The following is a 27,341-nucleotide window of genomic DNA, read 5'->3' on the forward strand; positions in this document are numbered from 1 at the left end:
CTGTTCACACAAGCCATTGAGATTTGGATTAGATATAAGGAAGAAATTCTTTACTGTGAGGGTGGTGAGGGACTGGCACGTGTTGCCCAGAGAAGCTGTGGATGCCCCATCCCTGGAAGTGTTCGAGGCCAGGGATAGGGCTTTGAGCAAGCTGGTCTGGTGGAAGGTATCTCTGCCCACGGCAGGGGTTTGGAACTAGATGATCTTCAAGCTCGTTTCCCTGGCGTCACAGAGCGGAGCAGCCCCCGCGGTGCGGCACCGGCTGAGGCCGGACACGGCCGGACATGGCGGCCAGAGCGCTGCGCTCCTCCCATCCGCACGGGGGCGCTGCGCCGCCGCCTCCTGCCGAGCCCTGCCGTGCGGCCGCGACTACAGTACCCAGCATGCCCCGCGGGACCGCCCGGAAGCGGCAGTGAGCGGGCGGAAGCGGAGGGCTGGGGCGCCATGAGGGGCGCCGGGAGCAGCGGTGCCCTCCGCGCCTGGGCCGGCCCGCTCCTGCTCCCGATGCCGGCCCGGCTGCCCCCGGCTCCTCGCAGAGGTGAGAGGCGCCGCAGCGCCGGGCTGCTGCCCCTCGGGGGGGTGGCTGCCGGTGTCGGGTGAGCCCGGGCCGTGTGTGTGAGCGGCGCTGGGGCTGCGCAGGGCGCTGGCCGGACTCGGTGCGGGAGCGGCCGCGGGGCCCGTCCCTGAGGCGCTGTGTGAGGGAGCGCTGAGCGCCTTCCCTCGGGGCTGGAGCGAGGGGTGAGTTCCGCGGGCGGGAGCGGCGTGCGCGGCGTGTCCGGGTGCGCGGGGCGGGAGGAGGTACCGCGGGGCGGAGGGCGTCACCCACAGGTGTCGGGTGCGGGGCTGCGGAGTGGTTTCGCGGCTCCGGGCTGGGACACGAGCATCCAGTCGAGACTGCTGGAGTGGAACTGTGGGGCCAAGCGTGGCGAGCAGCCAGAAGTGTAATATCAGCTTTCTTGAGACTGTCTGTGCAATGTAGCTGTTAAAACCAATGAAAAAATCCACCCATGCGTTTAAAGCATAAGAGCTGTGCGTTTAAAAGCTGGGACAGCTCCATAAAAACAACGTTTTTCAGTTAGTTTTCATTGCTCCAGGGGCAAGCAGCCTAGCCAGCCAGCTTGACAGCACCACTGCACCCAGGCTTCCCCACCTGCAGGGACTGTCCAGTGCCATGCCATGGCCTGGGAAGTTCCTGTTCTGATCCCTAAGCCCAGGTCCTTGCTGCTGCAGCACCATCCTGGCAGCCCCTGAGCTCAGCCCACACCCCAAGGAATCCCAGGTGTGGCTGGAGGAGCTGCAGCTGAGCAGGCACTGGATGGCTTTGGTCCAAGTGCTTGTAGGGGAACCCATTTCTACAGTCAGAGATCCAGACTGGGGACAGGGCCACAATGAGTTCCCAAAGCTGTAGCATGTATGTAGCATTTGTATGTAGCCCTGTTATTGTCATTAATAGTACAGTGCTGTGCCTGGTTTAGTTACAGCCAGATCTTTGTAGTATTTATAAGATAACACATAACTTGATTTATCTAGTAGCAGCACAAAATTATAAATTCCCTGTTGTTTAAATGTTATAAGGCTTTTGAGTAAAGATCTGGATAAGACACGGAATTTGGTTAAGGCAGAGAGCCAGCAGTGCATATAGTTTCAAATAAAGAGATTAAGAAGTAACAGGGCTGCTTAGATAACAAAGAATTAATTAGAGCAGAATCTGTAATATGTGAAGCCACACAAACATCAGGTGAAGAGAAACATATACTTGAAATAAAAGTAGGAGAAGCTGCTTGTGGGAGGGCACCTCATAAATAGAGTGGATCTTTAACTAATACCTGAGGTTAACTTTCCTGGTGAACCAAGAAATTCATTCATCATGAAAATAAGACTTGCATGTATCTTTTTTTTTAAATCGTAGATTTATGTTCACACAAGCCACTGAAAATGAGATATTTGGATTAGATATAAAGAAGAAATTCTATACCGTGAGGGTGGTGAGCACTGGCAGAGGTTTCCCAGAGATGCTGTGGATGCCCCATCCCTGGAAGTGTTCAAGGCCAGGCTGGATGGGGCTTTGACCATCCTGGTCTGGTGGAAAGTGTCCCTGCCCATGGCAGGGGTTTGGAACTAGTTGATCTTTAAGGTCCTTTCCAAACCAAACCATTCTGTGATTCTGTGGTAAAGTAAAAGGCTGTTGGAATTATTTAAGTGATTATTAGCAATTATTTAAGTGATGTTTCCCAACTATTATAGAACAGTTGGCTGTGGGGGTTATTTGTGCTGTGTCAGGATGCTTGCCTGTTGCACAGCTGCCTGAACACACTTCAGACAGATCTGTAAGCCCTGTTTAGTGTAAATTGCCTGTGGAAAAGTCAATTGTTTCTGGTGTGTGCTGTAACTCACCTTTTTGTTGCAACATCCACGCAGCTTTTCTGTGATGAAAGAAATTAAAATTAGTGTACTGTATGATAAGCCAATCAAGGTAAGATGGAGTCATGTTTGGTGATTTCCAGGTTTTGCTGCCACGTTCATTAGGAAGTCATATGATGTCAGAAGAGTTGATATCACTCCCCTGGAGCAGAGGAAGGTGACCTTTGATACCCATGCTTTAGTGCAGGACCTGGAAGCCCATGGTAAGTGATACCAGATAAATAATTCAAAGGAAAGCTTTGAATATTAAGTGGTGTAGCTTTGAGTGCTGTCAGTTCCCCAGAGTGCCAGTACCCGGTGGTGTAGAATGTCTTGGCAGCTTCTTGAGGAGGCTGCTGAGGGAGAGGCACCTGATGGTGTGCCATGCAAGCAACTGGGACATTAGCTTTACCTCATCTGGAGCTGTAGGCAGGTTCCTGTGGTGTCTTCCAGCTGAGGAACACAACACAGGTAACAAATGTGAAGTAGCGGTTAAAGACTTCTATGGCAAAAATGAAGCTCTTCAAGAAACTCCTTCGACTAGCCTGCTAAGAATAATTGAAAGGTTTTTTCCCAATGAGAAGTATTTTCAGCAGCACAGTGCTGGGATACATTCTCAGTGCCCACTCTTCTGTTGTGAGGGGGACTGGCTGAAGTCAGGTACAGGCTCCATCCAGCCCTGGTGTAACACTCCAGGCAGAGAAGTGTTTCAGCAGGGCAGATGGATGTCACACATCCCCTTGTACTTTCCAAGTTTCCACTTTGTCACCCTGGAGGTATTTTAAATCAGTTGAGAGTTTTAGTAACCTTCAATGGAAATCTTTTCACAAGCTGATGCAGTCCCTGAGCCACTATAAACTGATTGCTATCCAGAACATCATGGAACTTCAGACATCTGCATGTTCTGTTTGTGCAGAATCTGCCATCTGTGAGGTGAATTTGATGCCCACTCGGCTCTTCTGTGGGAAGGAGTGAACATTTAATCTCTCATGTCACTCATGATTATGCAAACTTCTGTCATATTGCCCCATCATTTTCCAAAGAGAAGAATCCTAGCTTGCTGCATTTTTCCTGAAACAGTAGATATTCCATATTTTTGATTATTCACAATGCCCTTCTGTTAATGTTTTCTGCTTCTGTCACATTCCATTCCATTTCATGTTTTCAGGGAACAGTGCTGGCATTACTTGACAATTGAATGTCCTATGGATTTGCATAGTAAAGTAATGTTGTGTCTGTTGTGTTCTCTTCCTTTTCCTAGTAATTCAAAGAGTTTAGTTTGCTTTATTCATCCCTGCTGAGCTTTGAGCTGATGTCTTCATCAGACTAGCAGCTCTCTTTTAAAATCCCAAGTGACAGTAGAAACTTTTACAGTCAGAGGTTAGGATTGTTTCCACTATTTGGGTCCAATAATAATATGTGTTAGTAGTTAAAAGACTTACAGTAGTCTGCTAACTAAGTTGGGTTTTTTTCATGCTTGTCAGACTTGACAGCCTGTTCTTCCCTACATCTCTCTAGAACTGCTTTTTAAAAACTGGCACTGTTTTTATTTTCCTGTCCATGGGAAACCACAGTAGGCTGTGAAATGTGACTTGTCCCAGGAACTGATTCAGCCATTTCTTCAAGTTGCTTTAGAGCTTGTGGGGTGAAGTCTGGTGCCAGTTGTTATTCAGTTTAATTTGTTCTATAATTTCTACAAATACTTCTACCACAGTGACAGGTCAGTATAGGTAAAACCACAAAAATAAGAGAGCCATTTTAGCTTTTCCCAAGCTTTAGGCAGTTTTCAGGCTTCAATCTCTTGCTTCTATATATTTTTCTTCATTTTCTAAACTTTCATGAAACAAAGTCATTTTTTGCTGTGGAGGAAGAGCAACAAAAGGAATTGGCAAGAGCTTAAGTAACCCTGAAAATTCAGAGAAACTGAAGCAATACTATCACACTTTGTAGTGGAAGGAAGCTGTCATAAAGCATGTGTAGCTTTTTTAGACATGTAAACCAGTGGTGCACCTGGACAGTACCAGTATGTTAGAAGGGTGCAGTGGCACAGTCCTCTAAATAATGTGCCTTGAAAGCATTTTTCAATGTTAATTTAGCCCACTTTATAAAATGGGGTAGTTGAAACACAACATATCACTCAGATTGCTGGAAATAAATCTCTAAGGCAAAAGCTCTCAGCACTTGACCAGATCCAGCTAAAGTGAGAGCAGTTTTTCTTCCCCATTATTCACTACACATCACCTGTAACACCAAGTTACAGACAAGGTGTACTTTTTATCATCAGAAAGCAAAAATCCCAGTTTGAGTTCCTTCTGCAGGCAATGGATGCAGCAGTTTAAAAATCAGTCTTGCATATGTTCCTATCTCTGCAGGACAGTTCCAATATATGCAATTACTTGTTATTATTCTATAGAGTGCATGCTCTGTAGCTCAAGATAAGTTTGGTTTTAACAGGATTTGTGAAGGTTCATTATGAAGTAAAGTTTTGCTAAATTATTTTTATAACGCATGAATGGCTGGATCTTGTATGAAGAAATTTGGTCTTTCTTTCAGCTGCCTGTCTAGACTTTCAGTATATTAAAAGGTGCTGTGCTTCAGATTTTTGCAGCATTAAGTTTGTTTTTTCTAGCTGGAGTGGCAGTGCCTGGCTCCTGGCTCTCAGTTCCCAGTCATTGTGTGAATGTGTCGCTGTGGTTTGGTGTGACACTTGAGTGTCTCTTGCTCCTTATCCAGATTTTTAATACCCCCTTCACTTGTCATCCTTCAATTGTGCCCTAGGCTTTGGGAAAGAGCAGGCACAGACCATCGTGTCGGCATTGATCACCCTGTCCAGTGTCAGCTTAGACACCGTCTACAAGGACATGGTTACACAGGCCCAGCAGGTAAAAACTCCTCTGTGCTACAAAGGCTCGTGGGTGCATCTTTGGAACACAAGTGAGCAGCTCTCTCTAGTGCTATAAACACCTCACTGTGCCAGGTTTTCCTAAGTTTCACTTGAGATTTTAACAGAAGGTTATAGGCTCTGACCAGCTTCCACTGAAGTCTGACTACTTCATTGAACACAATGAAGATTTACAATTCCTGGGAAAACTTTGGTTGTATTTACACTGAGGAGATAATATGCCTCATAGCATCTTAAAATATTCATTATCAATACTGACTACACTGTAAAAACCAGTGTTTCTGCCTGACACAATTCCATGAAAATGCTGTTTAGGAATGCTTTGCACGTAATAGGATTTCCAAAAAGAAAGGTTTTCATTTTGATGAAAGTAAGTCACAGACACAGAAGTTCTTGTTTTCTTCTGAGATTCAGAGGGGAAAAAAAGTTAGACAACTTTTATTACAAGTAAATGCCAGTAAGATAAAAATCTTATTGTTAGGAGAAAGGGTCAGGAGTTGAAATAAAATAGCAATGAACGCTTAATTACATTAAGTAATTAAAGAAGAATAGCACATAATTTCAGCTTGCACAGCCTTCTGGAGCAATGATCAAAACCATCACTGTGCATCAGAGAATCACACAGCAATGTGCCTTTTTCCATGCTAAATAGTAGGGTAACTTCCGTATGCTGGGTGAAGGAGTATTGCTTTCAGCATTTTAAAATTCTGAGTTTCTTCTTCTATTTTCTGGTTTGGGTTTCTTCCTGTGTTTATATGTAGCGTTTGAATTCTGAACTTGTTATTTCAAACCCTGGGAAGGCTTTTCTCAGTGCTTTTTAGCAGTGTTTCACTTCTGTCCATCAGACTTTGAAGCTGGCAGTATGATACTCATTAAGTCTTTGGCTTTCAATGAGTTTGTAGGCAAGAAATGGAAGTGCTTAGTAAGAGCTGCATTCAGATCAACAGTTAATGCTTCTGAGGCTACTGAATGTAAATTGAAAGTGGAAGAGACCGCAGGAGGGACCTGTAGTTTCAGGTCTATTTCATTTCATTGCTACTTGGACTAACACCTCTGGCCTTTTTGCTTAAGTTCAGATTTGGTGAATTAAAGTAACAGAAAAAGCACAAAACTCTTGAGTCTTTCAAATAAATTGCTGGTATTAAATTGTCTGTTTCTGTCACATTCTTGTTAGAGAGACTCCCCACTTTTGGGCTTTGCAGTAGCTAATTTCATCGTTCAGACCTAAGCATTTTTTCTTTACTTGTCAGAAAGAGTGCACCTTAATCAATGGCATGTTTTATTTTTCAAAGGAAATAACTTTACAGCAGATAATGGCACATTTGGACTCCATTCGAAAAGATATGGTCATCCTGGAGAAAAGTGAATTTGCAAACTTGAGAGCAGAGAATGAGGTACTAATATATATTTTCATTAAGCATTTTAATTGCAGTATTTGTTGTGTTTTACCTGATGTACAGTTTTGTGGAACAAAATATAAATGTAAAAGTAATTCTGTAACTGGAATTGAAGAATCTGTATGTTACAACTTCAAAGATCACATAAAAATATATTTCACTTGCTATGACCTGCTCAGATCTTCTGTAAAGGATTCTAAGATGTGTACATTTTTTCAGCCTCTGTAATTTTATTTAAGGGTAACTGCTGGCTTCTGGCCATTAACCATATAGTGCAGGTAGAGGAGTCAGCCATTGCTTTGCAACAGTTTCATTAATTTGGTGATTAAGACATATTTTGGTTTTACTTCATGGTATTTTGGTATTTTTCTGCTGTCTTTAGACTCAGAATAACAAGATCATCATTGTTACAAAATAAATCCTTTCTTTTGAACAAAATTCCCAGCAGATTATATATGCCTGTACATCTGAACACATTAGCTAGGATATTTAATCAAGAACAAATTGCCCCATTGGGAGGAAAAATGAGGAAAGAATAATTGCATGGATGCAGTGATAACACATCACTGATTCATTTGGTTAAGTTTCCTGAATTCTTAAAAATCTTTTTTTTTTTCTCCTCTGCACTTAGAAAATGAAAATTGAATTGGATCAAGTTAAACAGCAGCTAATGGTAAGTAAACAGCAAGTACCTACACACTCCCATTAGGGAGAATAAGTAGCTATTTTCATAATCTTCATTTGTTTTAAAGACTGAAACCAGCAAAATCCGAGCTGACAGCAAGCTAGACATAAACCTGGAGAGGAGCAGGGTGACAGATATGGTGAGTTGGTCTGTGAGATGCCTTATTAGCTTTGTGTTGTGTTTCTGTAGCTATAGCTATGATTTATCTTTTATCCACAGTTTACAGATCAGGAGAGGAAGCTGATGGAAGCAACTACAGAGTTTCATAAAAAAGTAAGTATTGATCAAAGCAGGATGTAGATACGCATTGCATGTTCTGTAAACCCCAAACTTTGGTGAAAGCTAATAGGTTTGTGGGTATGGTAAAGCAAAAGGCCAGGCTCTGTCACTCAGGGCTGTTGCAGGTGCTTCTTGCCTGTGGGATTCACACTAAACTCCAGTCAGCAGAGGGAGGCATTCCAGCCTTGTCCCTCACTTCCCAAGTACTGGCACAGGCTGGCACAGCTGGGATGTGAGCTATCATGCTTCCTTTTCCCCAACTGATGGTGCAGGTGCCTACAGCCAAGCTATTCAAGGGCTGGAAGTCCTGAAGCTGCTAGAGGACACCAGAGTCTAAGGGGCTGAAGAGGGACCATGTCCCATCTTGAGCCTATCTTCCATTTTTGCAATATGCCTTGGGAATGTTTAAACCTTTGTTTTTCAAAAATGGAGGAATACTGTTCTGTGTGCTCTGATACTGTTCTTTGGCTCTGATGTGCCAGTGTCTCCTTCAGGGGGCAGTGGCACATGAGAGACAAAAGTCTGTCATGAGGGTGGCGAGACAGTGGCACAGGTTGCCCAGAGAGGTTGTGGACTCCCCATCCATGGCAGTGTTCAAGGCCAGACTGGAATGGGGCTCTGAGTGACCTGGTCTAGTGGAAGGTGTCCCTGCCCATGGCAGGGGGGTTGGAATGAGATGCTCTTTAAGGTCCCTCCCAACCCAAGCCAGTCTGTGATTCTATGATCATTGAAGCTTTCTCTTTTACTGTCTATCCCTTCAGCAATCTTTCCAGATTGTATGAAGCCAGTTTCTCTGTCTTCTAATGTCTCTTAGCAGTGATAGGTTGGAAATATTTTTGTTTCTGGTAGCATGGTATTTTAGTTCAACTTTGTTAAATATATGCTGTCTTTTAATATTTCAGGATGCAAATACCAACAGTATTATCTCAGAAATCAGTAATAAAATTGACACTGAAATAGCTTCCTTAAAAACACTCATGGAATCGAATAAACTTGATACCATTCGCTATTTGGCAGGTATGTGACAGGCAAGGTGGTGAGTACTGCTACTGGGTTTGGCTGTATAAAATTCTGTTCAAGAGTAAATGCTATATGAGGTCAGCTGTAGCAGCAAGCAGCTGGGATTGGGTGGAGGAGATCTCCCTCTCCCCCTCCGGTTGGAAGAACCGTGACAGAGAACACAGAAGAGCTGGGAGGATGCCACCATGGGACTAGGATTGTGCCCAGAACTGAGATTAGGACGAATATAGACATGATTAAAAAAAATTACAAGTCTAAATACCTTACCCAGTTTGACAGTACCTCTGCTTGCTGCAGCAGCTATTGATGTGATGGAGTTGCTGCAGAAGTTTCGGTGAAGCCATTTACCTGAAGGTTTTCTGTCATTCAGGACTGGTCTGAGAGTGACCAGTTCTGCCTCCCACTGAGTCTTCACAGGCACACAGTTTCTGTGTGGCAGGACTTGTACTTTTCCCCTGCCGAGCAGAACAGATTTCTGCTTGGTCAAAAACATAATTTGAGATTAGTCTTCTCAATATGTACATAACCAGTGAAGTTTTTATTGTGTGGGAGCTGGATAAAAAGAGTAATGCATTTTATTTGGAAGAATAAGTTGAAAGGCAAATGTAATTAGCTTTATTCTAACAATAATTGAAACAGCAGTGTAACAAATCCAAAAGACAACTTGTCAAGTTTCAGGAGTGCTGTCGTGTTTGACAACTCATTTTCAAATTCATTGTCCTTTTGGTTCCATGGGAAATCTGGGATGTCTAATGTGAGCCTTGTGCAGCCAGCTCTCCTGCAGTGCAGTTTCCAGGAGCTGGGTGACTGTAGCACAAGTCCCTGTAGCCTGTGGTGCTCTGTTGGGATGTGTCCCTGGAAACGTGGCTCCTCAGGCTGCTGCATTGGGCCTCCCATCTCAGCACTGCTGAGACAAGCCATTGGCTTCTGGAATTGTTCTGTCACACCTGCAGCAATCTGGGAGGGTTAGGAGGCTCTGCTCTACAGTTGTTAATTCCTCCATCTGTTTGCAGCTGATTTCTTCTATGGATAAAGTGGTACAACAGCATTCAGCTAATTACCTCCTTTTTTTGTTGTTTGTTTTGTTTTGTTTTTAACAGCCTCAGTGTTCACTTGCCTAGCAATAGCACTGGGGTTTTACAGGTTCTGGAAATAGATCTACATGGAATGACTGCACTCAATAGAGACAGAAAAGGCCACCCAGGCAACACCACTTAGACAATAACCTTGGCACCTTTTGGTTTTGATACTCTTACTGTATAATAAAAATGTTTTCTGAATATGTAACACTAAAGATCAAAATAATTGAGGGGAAGGAGCCAAATAGTATTATTTCATTGCCCCCTATTCAATACTGTATTTATTTCAAAGTATTTCTTAAGCTATACCAGAAAGTTTCCTAATATCTTTCAGAATTGAATTTGTTTTTTTCTGGAAAATTCTCACTCTCAGCTGCTTTCAGAATGGATTTTATATACTCTAGAAATGGGAATACAATTCCCAAATTAGAGTTCCCAGTATAGGGATGCTAATACCAGACTTCAAACTACCTAATCTGATCCAAGTAAATTATTCTTTAACATAGGTTCAGGATTTTGCCTCCAGTCTGTTCCTCGCTTTTTTGATGAATTAAAGCTTGTCCCTTTGGTTTTTTAATCTACATATGTAAAAACACACTCCAGGGCCTTTACTAAAGGCCCTTTTTTTTCCTTGAAAACTGATTTACATTCATTCAAAATCTCATTTATAAAATGTCTTTATAGATTTTTATTAGTATCTCCTGCAATTTCTGTAAGCCCAGAGGTCCAAAGAATGGGAAAACTTCTTTGCCTTTCCAAGGGGAAATGCCTCCACTCCCAGCAGCTGTGTGCAGCCATGGGGCAGATAAATGCTCTTAACTTCCCCCCTCAAGTAGTGCAGAGAATTTCCAAGAAACCTGCACATTTTCTGGGCATAGCATCTAGCTTTTAATACAGAAATGCTCAGAATCTCAGTGGTGCCAGGGTGGTGGTGGTGATCCTCCTACCCCTCCTGCAGGCATTTTTGCAGTCCCACGGGACACACTGACCCTCATGGCCACTCTGCCTTCTGCAAGGACTTGACTGTTCCTGTTGCAGAGTTGCAACACATGTGGATGCCTTCCAAAAGTGAAGCAGTTCCATCTTGTTGAGTACAAATGCATATGCTTGGTTTGATTCTTTCAGTATAATAATAATTTTTTTAAGTCTTTCTGGATTAACTTTGAAGTAAGACTAGGCCTTTTATGGGCTAAGGACTGTTGTAGTACTGAGTACTGGCAATTTTTTTTATTGCTGTTTTATTCTGTTTACAGTTGAACTTGCTGGTATTCTGCCAATTCTTATATTCTCTGCATTAAATTATTATCATCTTCATTCAAGAAAATAAAATTAATTTCTTATATTTGCTGTCTGGCTATCTGACAATTTCTGCGTGAAAGTTTAGCACCAATGGGGATGCAGGAAATAGCTCATCTGGTGCAGCTTGTCACCACCATAATTTCACACACCCTGAACCAGGCTCTTGATGCAAAGCTGTTAAGTCAGTATGCCTCTCCTTCATGGTGTACACAAAACCATGGATTTTTATTTATCAGTATCCTTGAAATTCTCAGAGATGAAGTTTTCTTTGGTACTAAGGAGAGGATGGATCAGGACTGACACACTAAAGTAATTATCTTCTAAGTCTCAAAATGAGGGTTCCAGAGGGAAAATAATTTCACAGTAGCACACAGCTGACAGAAAAGCTTTTATATGTGTAGTCATTTAATGGTTTTTAGGTATGGAGGAGAGGTCAGGGTTGCAATTTCTAACGATAAGCTACCCCATAGTAAACCCTTCAGCCCTGAGTTAGGCCCAGAGACTGACTGCTGCAGGTCAGCTGAAACCTCACAAAGGAGTGGCTTCCTGCCTTCTTTAGGAATGACTAAAGATGGAAATCAAGGGGCCTGGCACCTCTCTACAGCTGAGGAGTAATTCTCCCATCCACTATTCAGCTTCCACACTGAATATGCTAGGAGGTAATGAGCACTTATGCCATCCTAAGGTGGCAGTACAAAATAAACCAGTGAATGGAGATACTTTCCTCAGAATTACGAGGGCCTGTGACTTTCCTGTTGTTAGGCCAGAGAACTAAAAACAGTTCAGTGTTTTTAAAAAGTAGAGACGCACAGCTCATCTGTAGAGCTGGGCTGTGCAAACACTGCATTGTCTGGAATATTGCTTTTGTACCTCCAGTCTGCTGCCCCTCCTTGGAGGTTCATTCCTCAGAGTAGTCACACTCCTCCTGGGCTGCAGGCTGGCTGCTTCTTTATTTTCGTCTTTGCAAGACTTGGCCATTGTCTCAGCTTCCTGAAACAAAGAATACTGCAGCCATTAAACAGGAACCACTGGAAGGATGTGAAAATATACATCTGGGAGTAACCACACAATACTGTGTTCAGATTGAAGCTGAGGGCAGAGCACAGTCCTGGGGCATGGGATGGCAGCACAGCAGTGTGAGACTTGAGGTCCCTTGGCTGTAGCAGTCACTCAGAAAGGCTGCTTGGTTAAAAATCGAAAATTACCAAAACCAAAAACTGCCTAATGAAAAATATTGACAGAGAAATGTTTGCCAGCCTGGCAATCACAAGGCTGAGAAGCAGAAACATCCTTGAAAAAGTGCAGCTGGCCTCTCAGAAATACAGCTGTGGCACCTAGCATTCAGAGCCTGAGATTCCACCAAGAAGCAAAAAACCAAAGAACTGCAGAGGCAATTGACTGAAAAGGTGGAAAATAGTCTGGGAAATAAAAAATGCTCTGAAAGAATAGAAGCACCATCATCTATTGCCATCTGTTGTACAGGTGAAAAGTAAAAAATTAGAATCATCATCACCTACTGGCTGCTTGCAGTGCTGGTGTCCTCTTTCCTCTTATGTTTCTATCATATAAAAAGAGCTTAATTTTTAATTCAAAATAGAACCTCTGTCTGAGGACTCCTAGTGCTGCACATACTGTTCCTTTCCCAAACAGACTGAACTCTCTCCATGAATTTTCTATGAGATCTTGGGCTCTCATTCAGTATGCCTGACTGACTCCAGACACTGTGACATGGATCAAGTCCCTGTTATTGAATTTGTCCTCTGGGGACCCATGGCAGCAATCTCAGCCGTGCAGGCTGGGCAGCCCTTCAGGTGGTGACACCACCTCTCCTGAAGCACCATTCGAGTCCCAGACACCAGGTCTGAGCCAAGGGCAGCTGCCAGTCGCTGGATATGCAGTAGGGAAGTACTGGGGATCAGCCCACTCCTTAGGTGAACATTAAGATGAAGAACAACAGTGCTTCTCTGCCAGGGTACAGAAAGAAACTGATACACTTTCACAGCACAGACACTGCCACGGTCAGACAAGGGTCACTCTGCTCACGTCAGCGTCCCGAGGTGAAAGCTGTAGCACATTTTCTCTAGACTGTGCCCTCTAACAGAGGGAACAAACAACAGCGCCCGGGGAGCTGGTGTGGCACTCACCACGGAGGCGGTGCGGGTTTTGCCCCGGGCCTCTCGGAGCCGGTTTATCTCAGCACGGTAATCATCCAGCTGGCTCTCCAGCTTCTCCCGCCTGGCTCGCTCATACTCCAGCTGCGCCTCCAGCTCCCTCACAGCCCTGCCAAAAGCGAAGGAGACAAGCAGAGCATGAAGTACGGCCAGCCCTGCCCCGGCTGCTCCACGTGGCGCAGCGCCTTTGCCAGGGACAGGTCAGTCACGCCTCACGACGGCTGCGCTCAGGCTCCGGAGCCCTGGGGACAGCGCCGAGCAGCAGCTGTCCCTCCTCGGCTGCCAGCCGTGCTCAGCGCCATGGCACCACGAGATGGAGCCGTCCGCCCGCACACCGAGCCCGGGCCGCGCTGCCTGCCACCCGGCCCGGCTCCAGCTGCGGGGAGGGAGAAGCGCCCGAGCAGCCACGAAGTTATTATGAAACAGAGAAAAAGCACAAAGCCGGCAGCGTTCTGGAAAGGTCAGGGGCAGCCTTCTCAGTCACATCTGGTGCTTCTACACCCTTCCTATTGATTGGCTTAGGCACGGATGAGAAATACTCAGATGACAGCTTGCATGACTGGCTTATACACAGTTGCACAAGATCTCTCTGGTCACACCCTCAAGGGCTCCTAAATTATTTGAGATTCCTGGAACTGTTTAGCTGACACGTAATTCACACATAAACTGAGTCTCTGCAGTTGAGCTGGCTCTCTCATATATCAGGATGAATTATCCCAGCTATAAGATGGAAGATCAGTAAAAGGAAAGGGGAGATATCTGCCCTATGCATTCAAACAGCACAGGAGGAAAGCTCTCAGCAAGACCTACCATGTTTCTATGTTTCTCTGTTTCCCAGAGTGAGGAATTCCTGACTCAGGCCCTTTTGAGCTACCAATCAGCCTTGCTGCCACTGCAAGAATGGCCTGTGCTCAGGGGACAGCTCACTTCTTCCATGCTTCCAATTAAAGAGACCCAGCTCCCAAACTGTGTGGCACACCCATGGTGACACTTTTCTGCAACCAACCCTGGTTAAAGCACTGTGAAGTGATTCACTCCAGGCCTCTTACAGCCAAAAAAAACTGGACTAAACAGAAATCTTCAAAATCTGCAACAGTAGCCTTCCCAAGTGGCAACTCCTGCTTTTCATGTAGCAAAATGGTGTTGTCATTAAGTGTTTTATCAGTAGTGAGGTTTTCTGGCCTATGATACAAGCACCTTGGAGTTTATCGACAAATAGGTACCCTGAGAAGGGTAGGCAGGTATTCTGACAAGCCCCATTTCTCTTCAAAAGAATAGTTTGGGTCTAGGGATGCTTTCTAGCCTTCACAGGTGGGAGAAACCCTTCAGAGAACCTCACAATTTTTCTGGTTTAGCCACACATGCCACAGAAAGCAACACCCCTGAAAGAGCCCCACAGAGCCTTCTAACAGACATTGTTAGTTTTTGAGCAGCTGCTCTATCCCACCATGAACTTTCCTGTCTGTTAGTAGCCAAGAGTGACTTTTCCATCATTAAAACCAGATTGCTCTGACCTTTCAACATTGGCATCAACACCTAAGCTTGTCACCCTCCTCTAAAACGAGGAGAGACACTTCTAGAAGTGATCAACCTCATCCTGAAGTACATGTCTAATTATGCCCTGGAAGTGCCTACACCTCTCCAAGAAGTTGACAAAGGAGCTCATGATAACTAACTTGGCCAGAGGTGTCTGTTACCAATTTTATACATATCAAGTTAAGCAAGATGGACTTTCAGCATAAGCTGAGTCAAAGAGTGACCTGGAACCAGAAGAAATCCTGACCTCAGTTTCCTGGCTCAGATATGGCTGTAAAACAAAGTACTTAATTGCAATCTGTGACATCTATTATCTGCTCCAGATCAACTTCTAAGTCTGCTGTCTTCTTGATGGCATATAAGCCCCCCAGACAGTGACTAAATAAAGACAGTGGTTTGGGTTGGCCCAAACACATGATGGAGGTGGTTATCTACAGACTGAGAACAAAGGTAGCCAAATCTTTGACAGGCAGAGGTGGAGACAGGCCTGTCTTTGGAGGCTGCAGTATTGTTAAGTCTCTAAATCTTTGATAGACTTTTCTTTGAAATGTAGACAGTCTGTCCATCAAACCACCTGACCAACCTAACAGAACCATTGGATTTAATGGAGACATTGAGAATTATATCTTATGAACAATGCTTCACATGCAAAGGCAGGTTTGCTGGTAGTTTTTTCCTGTAGTCTGGACACAAGCTAATCCTTTCCTGAGCACAGAAACATATTGCCAATGGACAGAAATGTTAGCAGGTCACTGAATAATCTCTGCTGTATGTGCTCTTCCATCCAAGCCATGCTAAGACTTTTGCCTATTTTCAGATTTCCTGAAGGGCATACATGTCTTTGGCATCCTCAGAGGAAACAAAACAGCCAGAAGCTGCTTTGACCTACTGCACACATCTGCAGAAAAACCTGAAGACTGAACAGATTATCTCGCACAAGAATCATGGGCCTATCAAGCACTTGTGTTGTGGGGCTGATCCTGATGGTAGAAGTTTAGAAATGGCCAGACAAATTGCTGCAGTTCATTTCTTTTGGCCTGGTTGAAGTTGGTAAGTGGAGAAGACAGAATGGCCAAATGCAAATTTGCATGGAAATCAGCTTTAAAGGAGGATTTAAAATGGGCCCCACACAGTTAAACATTAGCAAGGCAGAAGGACCTTACTTCTCAACTTTCCTTTCTTCTTTTCTCATCTTCTTCTCCTCTTCAGTTACTCCCCCCAGCTGTCTGTAGTTGCTGTAGGCAATTTCTAGAAGTCTCTGAACTTCTTTAATCTTGTGATAGGCCCTTACTGTAAGACAGTTCTCCAGGTAGGTTAAATGCAAGAAGACAGTCATGCTGAAATCCAATAGTCTGGAAAACAGTCTCACAAACATAAGAGCAGAAGTCACACTGCTCAGCAAACTCTGAGCTACACCTGACACCCACACAGCAAGCAGATGTCAAGAACAAATAGCAATCCAACACTGTTGCACCAACATGGATTAAAATGGCGTGACAATTATGATCTGATTGCCTTCTACTTGCTTTCTAATATTCCACAATTTGTTTCAATGCTCAGTATTACAGATATCCTGTCAACCGTCTCGTAACAAAAAGAGCAGTTGGCTGTGACTGTCCTAGTTAGGACTATAATGTCTTGATAACAACTTTTGCAAACAAGGAATGATGGAAATAGAGTGCTTACCACGTGCATTCCTTTTCTCTGCTTCATCCAGAGTTAAATCTTCTTTGCTATCTGTACTCCCTTCCACACCATGTGTTTCAAAAAACTTGATGTTGTTTGCATCTAGTTCTTCATCACTAGAGTTACTGTTTCCAGTTCTTGGTCTCAACAGTTCCACAGCTGCCAGATGGCCAAATCTGCACAGAGAACAGTTAAAATCTGGAAAAACACATGTGGTAGAAACTCTCAAGCTGCCCATGTTCCCATTTATCAGAGGGATTTCAAAACTAAAGGAAGACTGGACACACACTACAATTATCTATCTGCTTTTTGTAGTATTCTTATGGCAGGAGCTCTGCCTCATGGAATCTTATGGCAATGGCTCCTACGTCAGAGGCATCTCTTTCCTTTGCAGGGATTCTTAACTGAATTTCATCAGAATCTGCATTATTTTTATTAATGCAAAAAGCAGCTGGCCTCTGCTACTTCTCATTTACTTTGGATAGCAAACTGTGAGCATAAGGGCTCAAAACTGTCCTCTGGCAAATGAGCTAGTATTGGAAACAGGCAACCCCCGACAAAGGGAGAGGAACGACAAATTTTCTACAATGCATTCTACTTGTTCTAAAACACAGGAACAGTAAAAGAGATAAGAATTGTTTTTCCTTTCTCTGAGGTTCAGAGAATGTGAATCCCAGAAAATCCTTGGGAAGTTATGCCTTGCTTTACTCTGTGGAGAGAAATGTGGCCACAAGCTAGTTTTCCTCTTTTGTGTCTGACCTCACTAAGAAGAAAATTAAATTAAGTGAAAAATAAAACCTTTTATAGTTACAATATTATAGCTACAATAAAGCCTTGCTTATCACTCAGAGCTGGAATTCATGGGCTTGATCTGTTCTTTCTCCATCACTGAAAATCAGGATTAATTCCAACAAAGCTGACATGATATTGATACACAAATAGTAAGTAAATAAGTGTCAGAGCTACAGGATATGTACTGCTACCTCTTGGCTACATCCTTTGGAGTCTCTCCAGCATCATTGGTAATGTCACAGTCAGCTCCCATTTCAACCAACCACTGTAAGCAATGGATATGCCCCTGTTCAGCAGCTAAGGGAAGGAAGGCATACACAAGTCAATTATATGCAACTGGAGTGTTTCAAACCTAAAATGTCCTCCTCTTGCCATTATTTGGCAAATCAGAGACTGGGTTCACTAAGACACCACAAGGGAGATACTATTTAAAGGGGAGCCTGTGTGTAAAGATGCTGACAATCACTTGGGTACACGGAGTTTTGGGGCAGAGCATTGCACTGCAGTGTGGTTGGTGACTCTCTCTAGCTCTAGAAATGTTTTGGCAGCTCTTGCTGAACACAAGCTAAACTAAACTTGCCCAGTCTCATGTACAGAGCACAAGACACACAAATAACTGCTGCCCTAGCTGAAAGGCCTGCATGCCACAGTTTGGCAGCCAGGTGCTGTCACCTCTGCCTGGCTTTGGGCTCCCAGGGCTCAGACACAGCTGGCTGCCCCAGCCTGGGGTGTGTGCTGCTGCCTCAGGAGAGACAAGCAGGGCTTTGTGCTGCAGCTGAAGGTACAGCATCTCTTGGGGCAGACACTCAAGGCAGCACCTCTCAGTAGCATCCTAACACAGCCCTACTCATATGATGTGCCATGGCCACTGCTCCCACCACATGGTGCCAGGAACAATGTCTCACTTATGGAAGATGGTATTTGGCAGGACTAGATTAAACTGTACACTGATTTGCTCAAGGAAGAATAAATCCATTTTCTGACAGCACTCTCTTTTGGATATCTTTTGTATTTATTTTCTTACTGAAGTAAGGAAATGAAGTTTCAACAGCATGTAAACACTGGGGATGAAACAACTGTAGGTCAGCATCATTCCAAGAAGAAAAAGTAGAATTTTAAAATCACTTCATATCAGTTATTTTAATAAGAACTTCAATTTTTTTTAATCTACTATATACCTAATCAAAAAGAAATTTAGGAAATGTGTTAAAAGAATATTACAAAAATGCTTCCCTCTTTCTTTCATCTTTTGTTTCATCTTTCAGATAATACTGTGAAACCCCAAACACAAAAGAACCATTTTTTCTGTAATGCCAGTAGTCCACTACATGCCAAAGTGTCAACCAGAAGTTTACCTTTCTTCACAGCATCCTACCAAATGACTTTGTTGTGGTTTTTACAACATATCCCCACAGTACTGATGTGTTCAGTAAATAAAGGTCAGCCCACAGTACAGATCATTCTTCTACTTAGCCAGCCAGATGTTTCTAAAAGCTACATCTTGCCCGATTTAAAAAAAAAAATCAAAACTATTTAGTTACATTAAATTAAGTGAAAATTAAAAACTTTTACAGCTAGAATACAGCCTTGCTTATCACTCAAAGCTGGAATTCATGTACTTAATCTGTTCTTTCCCCATCACTGAAAATCAGGATTAATTCCAGCAAACCTGACATGATATCGATATACAAATAGCAAATAAATGTCAGTGCTACTTAGTTTTCAGTTTAGATGCTGATTTCTCTTCATTGTAAGCTCTTTTTCCTTGACTTGAGCTTGGTTATATTGTTTTTAAAGTTACCCACACACACATACATTACAAAATATGGGGTTTGGGGTTGACTTTCCAAGCCCTCAAGAAATGAGATGCTGGTTTTCATTAAGTTTTTTCGATAAGCAGCCACTTGAAAAACAAAGTAAATGAATCAGCAACAAAGAGTAACAAGCTGAAGCACAGATCATATTTACTGACCTTTGTGCAGGAGAGTGGATCCCTTATCGTCCCGCTCATTAATGTTGATTACTCCACTTCTCACTAGGCTTCTAATCACTAGTAAGTCCCCATTGAAAGCAGCATCATGAGCTGGGAAAGCTAAAACTGAAAATGAAAGGTACATGTTTTCAAGCAGATGCCAGCAGTTCTACTGAACATGCTGGTATTTGTCTCACAGCAAATTATGTATGAACACTTCAGAGGTAGCAAGGATAATGCTCCTCAGTCAGCTGAAATGCAGCTGTGTAACCAGCAGTGCTCACCAGACACTTGACTAAACATGTCTTAGTTATGGCTACAGGCACCTCATGCAGTTAAGAGAATAATTTCACAGACCTGAAATAGCAAGTACACCTTTGTGTACTTCTGAAGAATTACACATAATGCTTTTTTTAAGCATATCTTGACCATACTCACCTTCCTGTGTCTCTGGATGTTCCTCCTCTTTTTCCACGTCATCGATATATTGCAGAATATTATCTTTGTAGAACCGTTCAGCCAAGTCCCTTGGAGTCTCTCCATGGTCATTCCTGGCTTTCAGAGTGTGTGTAACACTGGCCATTTTCCTGAGCAAGAACTTAAAGCAATGCAAGTGTCCTTCCACTGCTGCCAGATGTGCTAGAGCACAAATGAAACAAAGGGTGCTAGAGCTGAGCCCTGCTGCCCACTGAGGAAGCAATGCTCCCACCACTGCTCAGGGCTGGCTCATCTAGCAGCACTGAGCCATCCAACACTGCACAGGGGGAAGAGCAGCCTCAGCTCAACTGCAAAAGTTCAGCTCCCACCCAGGACACAGTTCAGCTCTAGGCAAAGGAGGTAAAGCTGCCAAGGAGGGATCTGCAGAGATGATTCCCTGGTGGAGCTGACTGCAGGAAACAGAACAGACTCCCAGCAGAGCACCAAATCCTAGCTCAGAGAGTGCACTGCTGGGCCTCACCTCCCCAGGAACACAGATCCCACTGACCCTGGGATACTCCTCACAGGGGGACAGCAAGCAGTGTCCTTGATTAGGAGCTAAGGCCATTTCTGCTTTAGCCTCTACTGTGCCACCACAAAAAAGTTCAACACATCCTCGGTTACCTCACCCATGAAATGAGGACAGTGATAGCTGCTTCACTGCACAAAATATTGGAAGGTACATTCCTCACCTGACCTTTAGGCTATGCAGAGGTTTACTTACTTAATATTACTACAGTGCTGGGCCTACAACAAAGTAAGAGGTACCAAACACATGCTGACTCATTTGACATAAGTAATATCCTCTAATCCCATTAAAGAGAAGAACTTGCCAAATAAATGCTTATTATGATCTCTCACTCCATGAAAATGCTCTGAAACAGCTGGCTGTTGTTCTAAAGGCAAAAGTATTAGTTTGTCTCCAGATAAGAATCTCACTATCTTCATAATCAACAAACAATAGGCCTAGGACCCAAAAAACCCATGTCAGTTCATTTTTGGCACACACAAGTTCTCTATAGCAAACCAAACCATCCACAGCTTTCCAGAGCATAATTGCTCTAAAAGGCTGTGGACAATGCTTTTACAACAAGATGACAATACCTCTGTACAGATGATAGTTTAAAATCTGAGCTTTACTGAAATAAGGGCAATTTTTGCCATTGTCTGAATTTTAGTCAGTGAGTTAGGTTCTCAGGGAGAAGGGAAAAGAAGGGTACCATGCTTAAGGTAAGTCAGCTAGTGAAAAACTGACTCAACCCTCACAAATCCATTTTCAGATATCTGAAATCTGTTGGTATCCCAATTTCTCTGTGTTTCATCTTGTCTTTTTATAAAATCAGACTAAAAATATTCACTCTTCTCAAAGCCACCAGTCAAAAAATTGTGTCTGTGAAAAATATTTAGAATAGGTTTGACTAGTGAGCAATAAAAGAAGCATGGAAGTGGCCCAAAAACAAATAGAGAGAAAGCAAATTGAAATGTTCAGTTAATAAGCACAGCCCATTCTGTACATTGAATGAGCCACAGAATTTTTTTTTCTTCCAAAATATTGGCAAGGAAAGATAGTTAGACCCCTTGCTGTAACATACATATACAAAAGATGCAGCCAGGTTCTAAGTTTCAGGTGCCTGGCACTGCAACCTCAAAAAATTTCTTATGGTATTCTCTTAGGAAAAATTATTGCACAGTTCAGCTAATCTTGAAGCTGAAGCATGTAAAGATAATTTAAGTTCACTTCTGTTACACAAGCAGACAACAAGCTGGTTTGTACAGTACTTCTACTAATCTCTTACTAGCCTTGTTCCAAAATACCCTCTTTCCTTTGGAAGATAATATGATCAAATGAAACACATCAAAGGTTGGAAGATCAAGCTTCTGTAGATGCCAAAACACAACAAAAGCAGTTTTCTACTAACCATTTTATATAGAGCATTTAAGTAGAACTGTGCTGACATCTGCTTTCTCTCCACAGAAGTCTGTTATCAGTGTTCCCAAATGCAAATAAAGCTGCCCTCCGTGCTGCCCCCAGGGTGCCTCACATCGTGACCCCTTATTGCTAATGCACCAGATGTCCTCCTGGGATGCAGCAGCCTCACATCCTGTAACAAGCCCCAGGTTTGCAAAACACACCATGGCTATGTTTCCTAGGTTAGTAGTCCTTAGTAGAGGGTAAAAGATTTTAAGAAGGGATTTATGAAGATAACTCTGTACAAGTTATAGAGGAAAACATATGCTCTTTAGAACAAATAATGTGACAAACCTAAGAAGGAAAACGCTAAAATGAAAAGGATGCAAGGAGAATTCAAGACAGGAACAATACCATTGAGCTTACAGAGGATATTGAGGCAGTGGTAAGTTAGGGAGAGGGACACTGGAGAAAATTCAAAAAGCAAGGAACAATCACTGGCAAATTTTTGTGCTGAAGTGAATGCACTGATAATTACGAAAATAAATTACAGATAATCCAGAAGTATTCCAGAAATCAAGATGAAGAAATCACAGGAAAACGAAAACAACTGTTTCACACAATCAGTTAAGAAACAGTGGGATACAAAAACTTGGATGCCAACACACCAGAACCTCATCACACTGGCACCAAGTCAAAAGTAGCACATAGCAGCTGAAACTGCCTCCCACTCCACCCATCCTTCTCCTGCGACCTCCACTGGCACACGGGCTCCATCACACACAGAGGAGATGCTGCTCACCTGCTCCCAATCAGGCTCAGCCTGCTCCACATCCCAGCATTTGTGAGCTCTCATCCTTGCTAGCAGCAGCAGGAAGTGAATGGGATACTGTCACCAAGAGTAACATTTTGGAAAAAATGGGCTATCTATGTGGATTGCATGGAATCAAATAGCAAATGCTGCTGCTGTGCATTAGTTAAAATTTGCTCAACCATCACATTTCACAACAACTGTAAACCAAAGGTTTAAAACCATATGATTTATCCTGATATACCTGGAAGGTTTCCATTGTTATCCACATCATCTACACACGCTCCCCATCGAACAAGAAGCTGCAAACACCCCAAGCGACCGTGAAAAGCAGCATAATGAACAGGTTTCCAGTCATTCCTGTCTGAAACATTTACATCCTAAAATGAAAGTAGCAGGTTAATTCATTCACTTCTGAACCCTAAGACACAAGACAAATTTTATATATGGAAATCTGCTGTTCATTGTGTTAAATTATTTAAATCAAACCAAATAACGTTTTCCAAAGTTCATGTATTATACGCAGTTCCAGCTTCACAGGTACTGTTCACAGGTTCTTGCTTTTACTTAATACACTTAGAAAATGTGCATTTTTAGACATGTTTTTATCATCATAGTGATCTGCATTGGTCATTATTCCTTAAATACGCATCTGGAATAATTTTCCCTTTTTTAAAGTTTATGTTTCCTTTACTATAGAAGATTTTTAGAACTGGGAAAAATTACCATCACCCCAGTACCTGATGCTCATTTAATGACATCCTCAGCAGAAGGTGATTTACTCACATTATTGATTCTTTCTACATTTTTAGATCATGACCCTAAATGTATATCACAATCTAAAATACAGGATATTTGCGCACGGAATAAATCCCCCCCCCCAGTAATTAATCTCCAGCCCTAAGTCTCGGCTCAAGCTGGGGAGAGTTGAGGCTGGGAGAGCTGCCGGGCTGCGGCAGGAGTCTCACCGCCCCGGTGCGCAGCAGGCTCTGCAGCGTGTACGAGTGCCCGTGGGCCGCAGCCAGGTGCGAGGCCGTGCAGCCGCGCTCGTCCCGAGCTGCCGCGTCCGCTCCGCTCACTAACAGCGCCTGAAAGAAACGCAAAGCACACGTGCATTTCACAAGCTGAAAAAGCAAACATTTCCTGGAAGGATGGTGCATGATGACCAGCAGGATAACTCCGGGCTGACCTCAGGGGTCTGGTATTGCACAAAACAGATCTGTTTGCACAGACAGCGCAAATGAGTGCTCTGCTCTGAAAATGGCTAACTTAATTTGACATGTCAAGACATCAGATGAGCTACTCATAGGCTACTCATAGCTCCCTGAGGGGCTCCCTCAGGGATCTTCATAATGAATTTGTCCAGTGCTGTTATGTTTGCCCAATTATCCCCTCATTAAAAAAAACCCCAAACAATATTTAAGGTAGCAACAATTTTAATTGAATAGTTTAGAAAATATATAAATAAGGGACAATTTGGTTCCAATAATAGCGCATAAGCCAAAACAACCGCGGGGTACGGAGGGCAGGGTTCAATGACCCTTGCCACCTCACGTACAAGCTTGCCAAGTGAAAATCACCCCTTATATGCCATGTGTCAATGCCATCTCCTCCTATTTTTGGTTTGTCACTTTTCTGTCTCCGCCCTCATTACCACCCTTATCACGCATGTGCCACCACTCGGTTTGGTGGTCGCACAAGCCTTTGGGGGTCGTCACTGATGAAGGCCCTGTAGTCTTCTTCGTTGTCCTTTAATTCACCTTTGGGTTACACATGCGCACCAAGCCAGTACAATGTAGGCCAAGACTAACGTATCACTGCATCTACATATCAAGTCAATAAATCCCTTATAATTAGCATTTTCTGGGACCAAACCAGGTTCTTGGTCATTTTTAGCAACTGTATCGTCAGCTTCTTTCCTGTGGTGCTTGAGAACATCTGGGAAGGGCGGGGGTAGAGCCCCTCCTCTCCCTCTCTTCTTTGGCATTACAACTTTTTAACTATTTATTATTCTTAAACATTAATTACTGTATCAATACCGATTACTGTTTCAATTTTTATCAGCACGAATCACACCTATTTATCACAGTGCTAAGGCCTGCCCTAGTAACCTTTGCCTGAGAGGGAGTGTTGGCAGTACCTGCACGCAGGCGTCCTGCCCGCGGATGGCGGCCAGGTGAGCCGCAGTCCAGCCTCTCGCGGTCACACGCGCGGGGTCAGCGCCGTGCCACAGCAGCCACTGCAGGCACTGCTCAACAAACCAAAGGCTCCTATTAACTGCTCCCATCGTGACTCTGAGGCGCGTTTCAATAGAATCCATCCATCACGGCTACATTTCAAAACAGTGCTGGAATACTTCCTTATGGAAATAGGACATCCCAGAGCATGCCTTAAACAGGTATTTGTGAATTAGGAAGTTATGAGTAAGTTATACTTTCCAGGTTCCACCCAAGGGTACAAAATGTGCAAATAACCCACTAAATCAGATCCTAGCATTAATGTTACAGTTTGACTTTATCATTTTACTCTTCCAGTTTTAAAATGTAATCTGTGAGAGTATTCTTATGGCATGAGGTAAAAGCATTGGAAAAAACAATGCAAACATGCTCACATGAATTCCAGCTAAAATTACTGGCAGGAAAAAGATCACATACTAAATTTAAAGCCTCATTTAATTTATTAGGCTTCTTAGGCATATGTAATCCCATATCTCTTCTCATCCTTCCATGGCCTAGTTTTATTTTATTCATCTTTTTCCAGCAGATATAGTTGCTTGCAATGGAAAGCTTTATGAACTATTCAAAGACAGCTAGAGGAACAGTTAGAACTTTTTATTATATATTATTATGATTTATTATCTTCTTTCAGGCCATCTTACAGCTTCCTCCACTATTTCTGCCAAGGAGCTTAGTGACAAACAGATGACAGATAATTCAATAAAGTCTAACAGACTGATTGCAAAGTAGGAGAGTCCAATGAAAAATGGCAGAACTTAGAGAGGCAGAAAGGGAAGGTAAGCAATCTGGCTTTGGGGCTGACATTAGCATTTTCTTGACAGTGTCTCTACATTCCAGAAGCAGCTTTGCACTTAGCAATTCTTGAGTCTAGCAAGAACTTAATGCTTTTTCTTTTGGGACATAAATGGCCTTGTTGCTTCAAGTTTAGACTGTCATGGACAATGAACAAGGAGGCTGCAAGAAGGAGGAGAATGTTGTGCTGAACACAGCAGTTCAGTCCTTCTGGAAGTTTAAAATATTGATGCAATCACTTGCTGATTTCTCTACCATTATTCAACATTTTCATTTATTAAAATAAAGTATATTAGGACTACTTCTATGGAGAATGAGGCATGGGGCACTGGTAAGCAGAATGGATATATTTTCATGTCTCTTCTCACCTGTTTCAGTCACCTTTAGAACATTTTACACATCCTACAGGGTTTTCCAGGTGTCTCAAGAGAAGGAGAAAATGCAATAGAGACAAAAAAAGGTCATGAGTCTGAAGGGGGGGCTATAAGGCAGATTTTACTCAGAGTAAGAAACACAATGATTTTTTAAAATACGGCAAAGTTGATTAAGTAAATTGGCTGGGTCTTCAGAAAGAAAAAAATAAAATCCAAAATCCTGTACTCCTGCCTTTCGTGATTATATTTAATAAGAAAAACAGGCAGAGATTATTGATTCAGTCTGATCAAAGCAATGTTGTGTTCAGCCTCTCCCAAAGAAGGAAATAGGAACTATAGCTATGCCTGTACACTAAGGTAATGCTTTACCTCCAGACTTCCCGAGTGGGCAGCACACTGCAAGGGTGTGAATTTGTGAACTACATCCACCTCATTAATGCTGGCTCCACTTTTTATCATCGATGCAAGCTGTTCTACATCCCCAGCTTTCACTGCTTCATGCACACTAGCGTAATTTTCCTTCTTCTTGACAACTAGTGAGGAGTAATGAAAGGGCATTAGTCCACTGCTTAAATCAGCAACATTTAAGAGATAGAGAATGTGTGATGAATCAAAAAAAAATCAGATTTGACATTCATGGCACAGAATCAAACTCTAAATGTAGAAGCAGTAGGATAAAAGAAAAAAAAAATCTTCTGTCACCAGGCCATGGTATCAAATGACCTGTGTTCTCCCTTTAGGCCTTTCCACTGATTAACTACAAGACTGGAAACAATGAGAATTACATATCCAAACCCCTTGCAACATCTTGGTACTTTGACAAAACTTGTAAACAGAAATATGAGATCTAATGGCCAAGGGGGCTAACTTCAGATAGCCAAACATGAAAGGAACCTAAACCAATTAGTATTCACCTTCTGCAGTAGTCATCATTCCAGTACCAAAATGCACCAACACACTGATTACATTTCACACTGCTGGAAGTCCTGAAGAATTGGGCTACTGTTTAGCAAGGCAAGAAAGCATAAAACTGAAGGTCTCAAGGTATTAGTGCCTCAGTTCCTCTGCCTGTGGAGAAGAAATGGTAGTGGCAGTTAACACTGCTACACAATTTGAGGTAAAAAAATAATAAAAACTATAAGAGATATTGCGCGTGTTGTTGTATTTGAAAAAAAGCACAAGATATAATTAAAAACATCCTCTGCAGTTTACCAGTGCCTATTTTCATGTAATCTGTAGTGTGATAGTAGAGCTTGGGCAGATTTGGGGTTGCCACAGAGAGGAGGGGGGGAGTGAAGCTCCAGCACTCCAGCCTGACAGTAACACACGCTGTAACACACCGCTGGATCCTGTGCCTCTGTCTCAGCCCACCTCCACCTCCCCAGCTTGGCAGGCTGCATCACTGCCCTGCACAAAGCCCAGAAAACTTCAGAACCAGGACTTCATCCTGCAAAACACTGTACAAACAAACAGAAGCAGCAGCACAGAAACACAGAATAATTCCAGCGGGAAGGGGCCTCAAG

The 27,341-nt window shown here is 43.1% G+C and overlaps 2 protein-coding genes across 3 annotated transcripts; one reads left to right on the forward strand and one right to left on the reverse strand.

Annotated features, from left to right (window-relative positions):
* Window positions 1-414: 414 nt before the first annotated feature.
* On the forward strand, window positions 415-11,104 carry CCDC90B (coiled-coil domain containing 90B). 2 transcript variants are annotated; one of them, XM_059466222.1, is made up of 9 exons: window positions 415-538; window positions 2,505-2,624; window positions 5,179-5,282; window positions 6,595-6,696; window positions 7,331-7,372; window positions 7,452-7,523; window positions 7,604-7,657; window positions 8,566-8,680; window positions 9,784-11,104. In XM_059466222.1, the coding sequence occupies exons 1-9, from the start codon at window positions 445-447 to the stop codon at window positions 9,837-9,839; spliced, it is 759 nt and encodes a 252-aa protein (XP_059322205.1). In that variant the 5' UTR covers window positions 415-444; the 3' UTR covers window positions 9,840-11,104. The 2 variants fall into 2 exon arrangements, with proteins under 2 accessions (XP_059322205.1, XP_059322207.1); XM_059466224.1 differs by having other exon boundaries at window positions 516-738.
* On the reverse strand, window positions 9,220-26,751 carry ANKRD42 (ankyrin repeat domain 42). The gene is made up of 13 exons (XM_059466221.1): window positions 26,733-26,751; window positions 26,188-26,351; window positions 24,556-24,663; window positions 23,384-23,503; window positions 22,660-22,795; window positions 19,657-19,857; window positions 19,219-19,344; window positions 17,438-17,543; window positions 16,455-16,630; window positions 15,932-16,058; window positions 13,206-13,341; window positions 11,932-12,051; window positions 9,220-9,706 (listed from the first exon to the last, which is right to left on the reverse strand). The coding sequence occupies exons 1-13, from the start codon at window positions 26,749-26,751 to the stop codon at window positions 9,674-9,676; spliced, it is 1,572 nt and encodes a 523-aa protein (XP_059322204.1). The 3' UTR covers window positions 9,220-9,673.
* Between the last annotated feature and the right edge of the window lie 590 nt (window positions 26,752-27,341).

This window comes from Ammospiza nelsoni, chromosome 2, assembly GCF_027579445.1.
Source record: "Ammospiza nelsoni isolate bAmmNel1 chromosome 2, bAmmNel1.pri, whole genome shotgun sequence".
In the NCBI taxonomy this organism is placed as follows: domain Eukaryota; kingdom Metazoa; phylum Chordata; class Aves; order Passeriformes; family Passerellidae; genus Ammospiza; species Ammospiza nelsoni.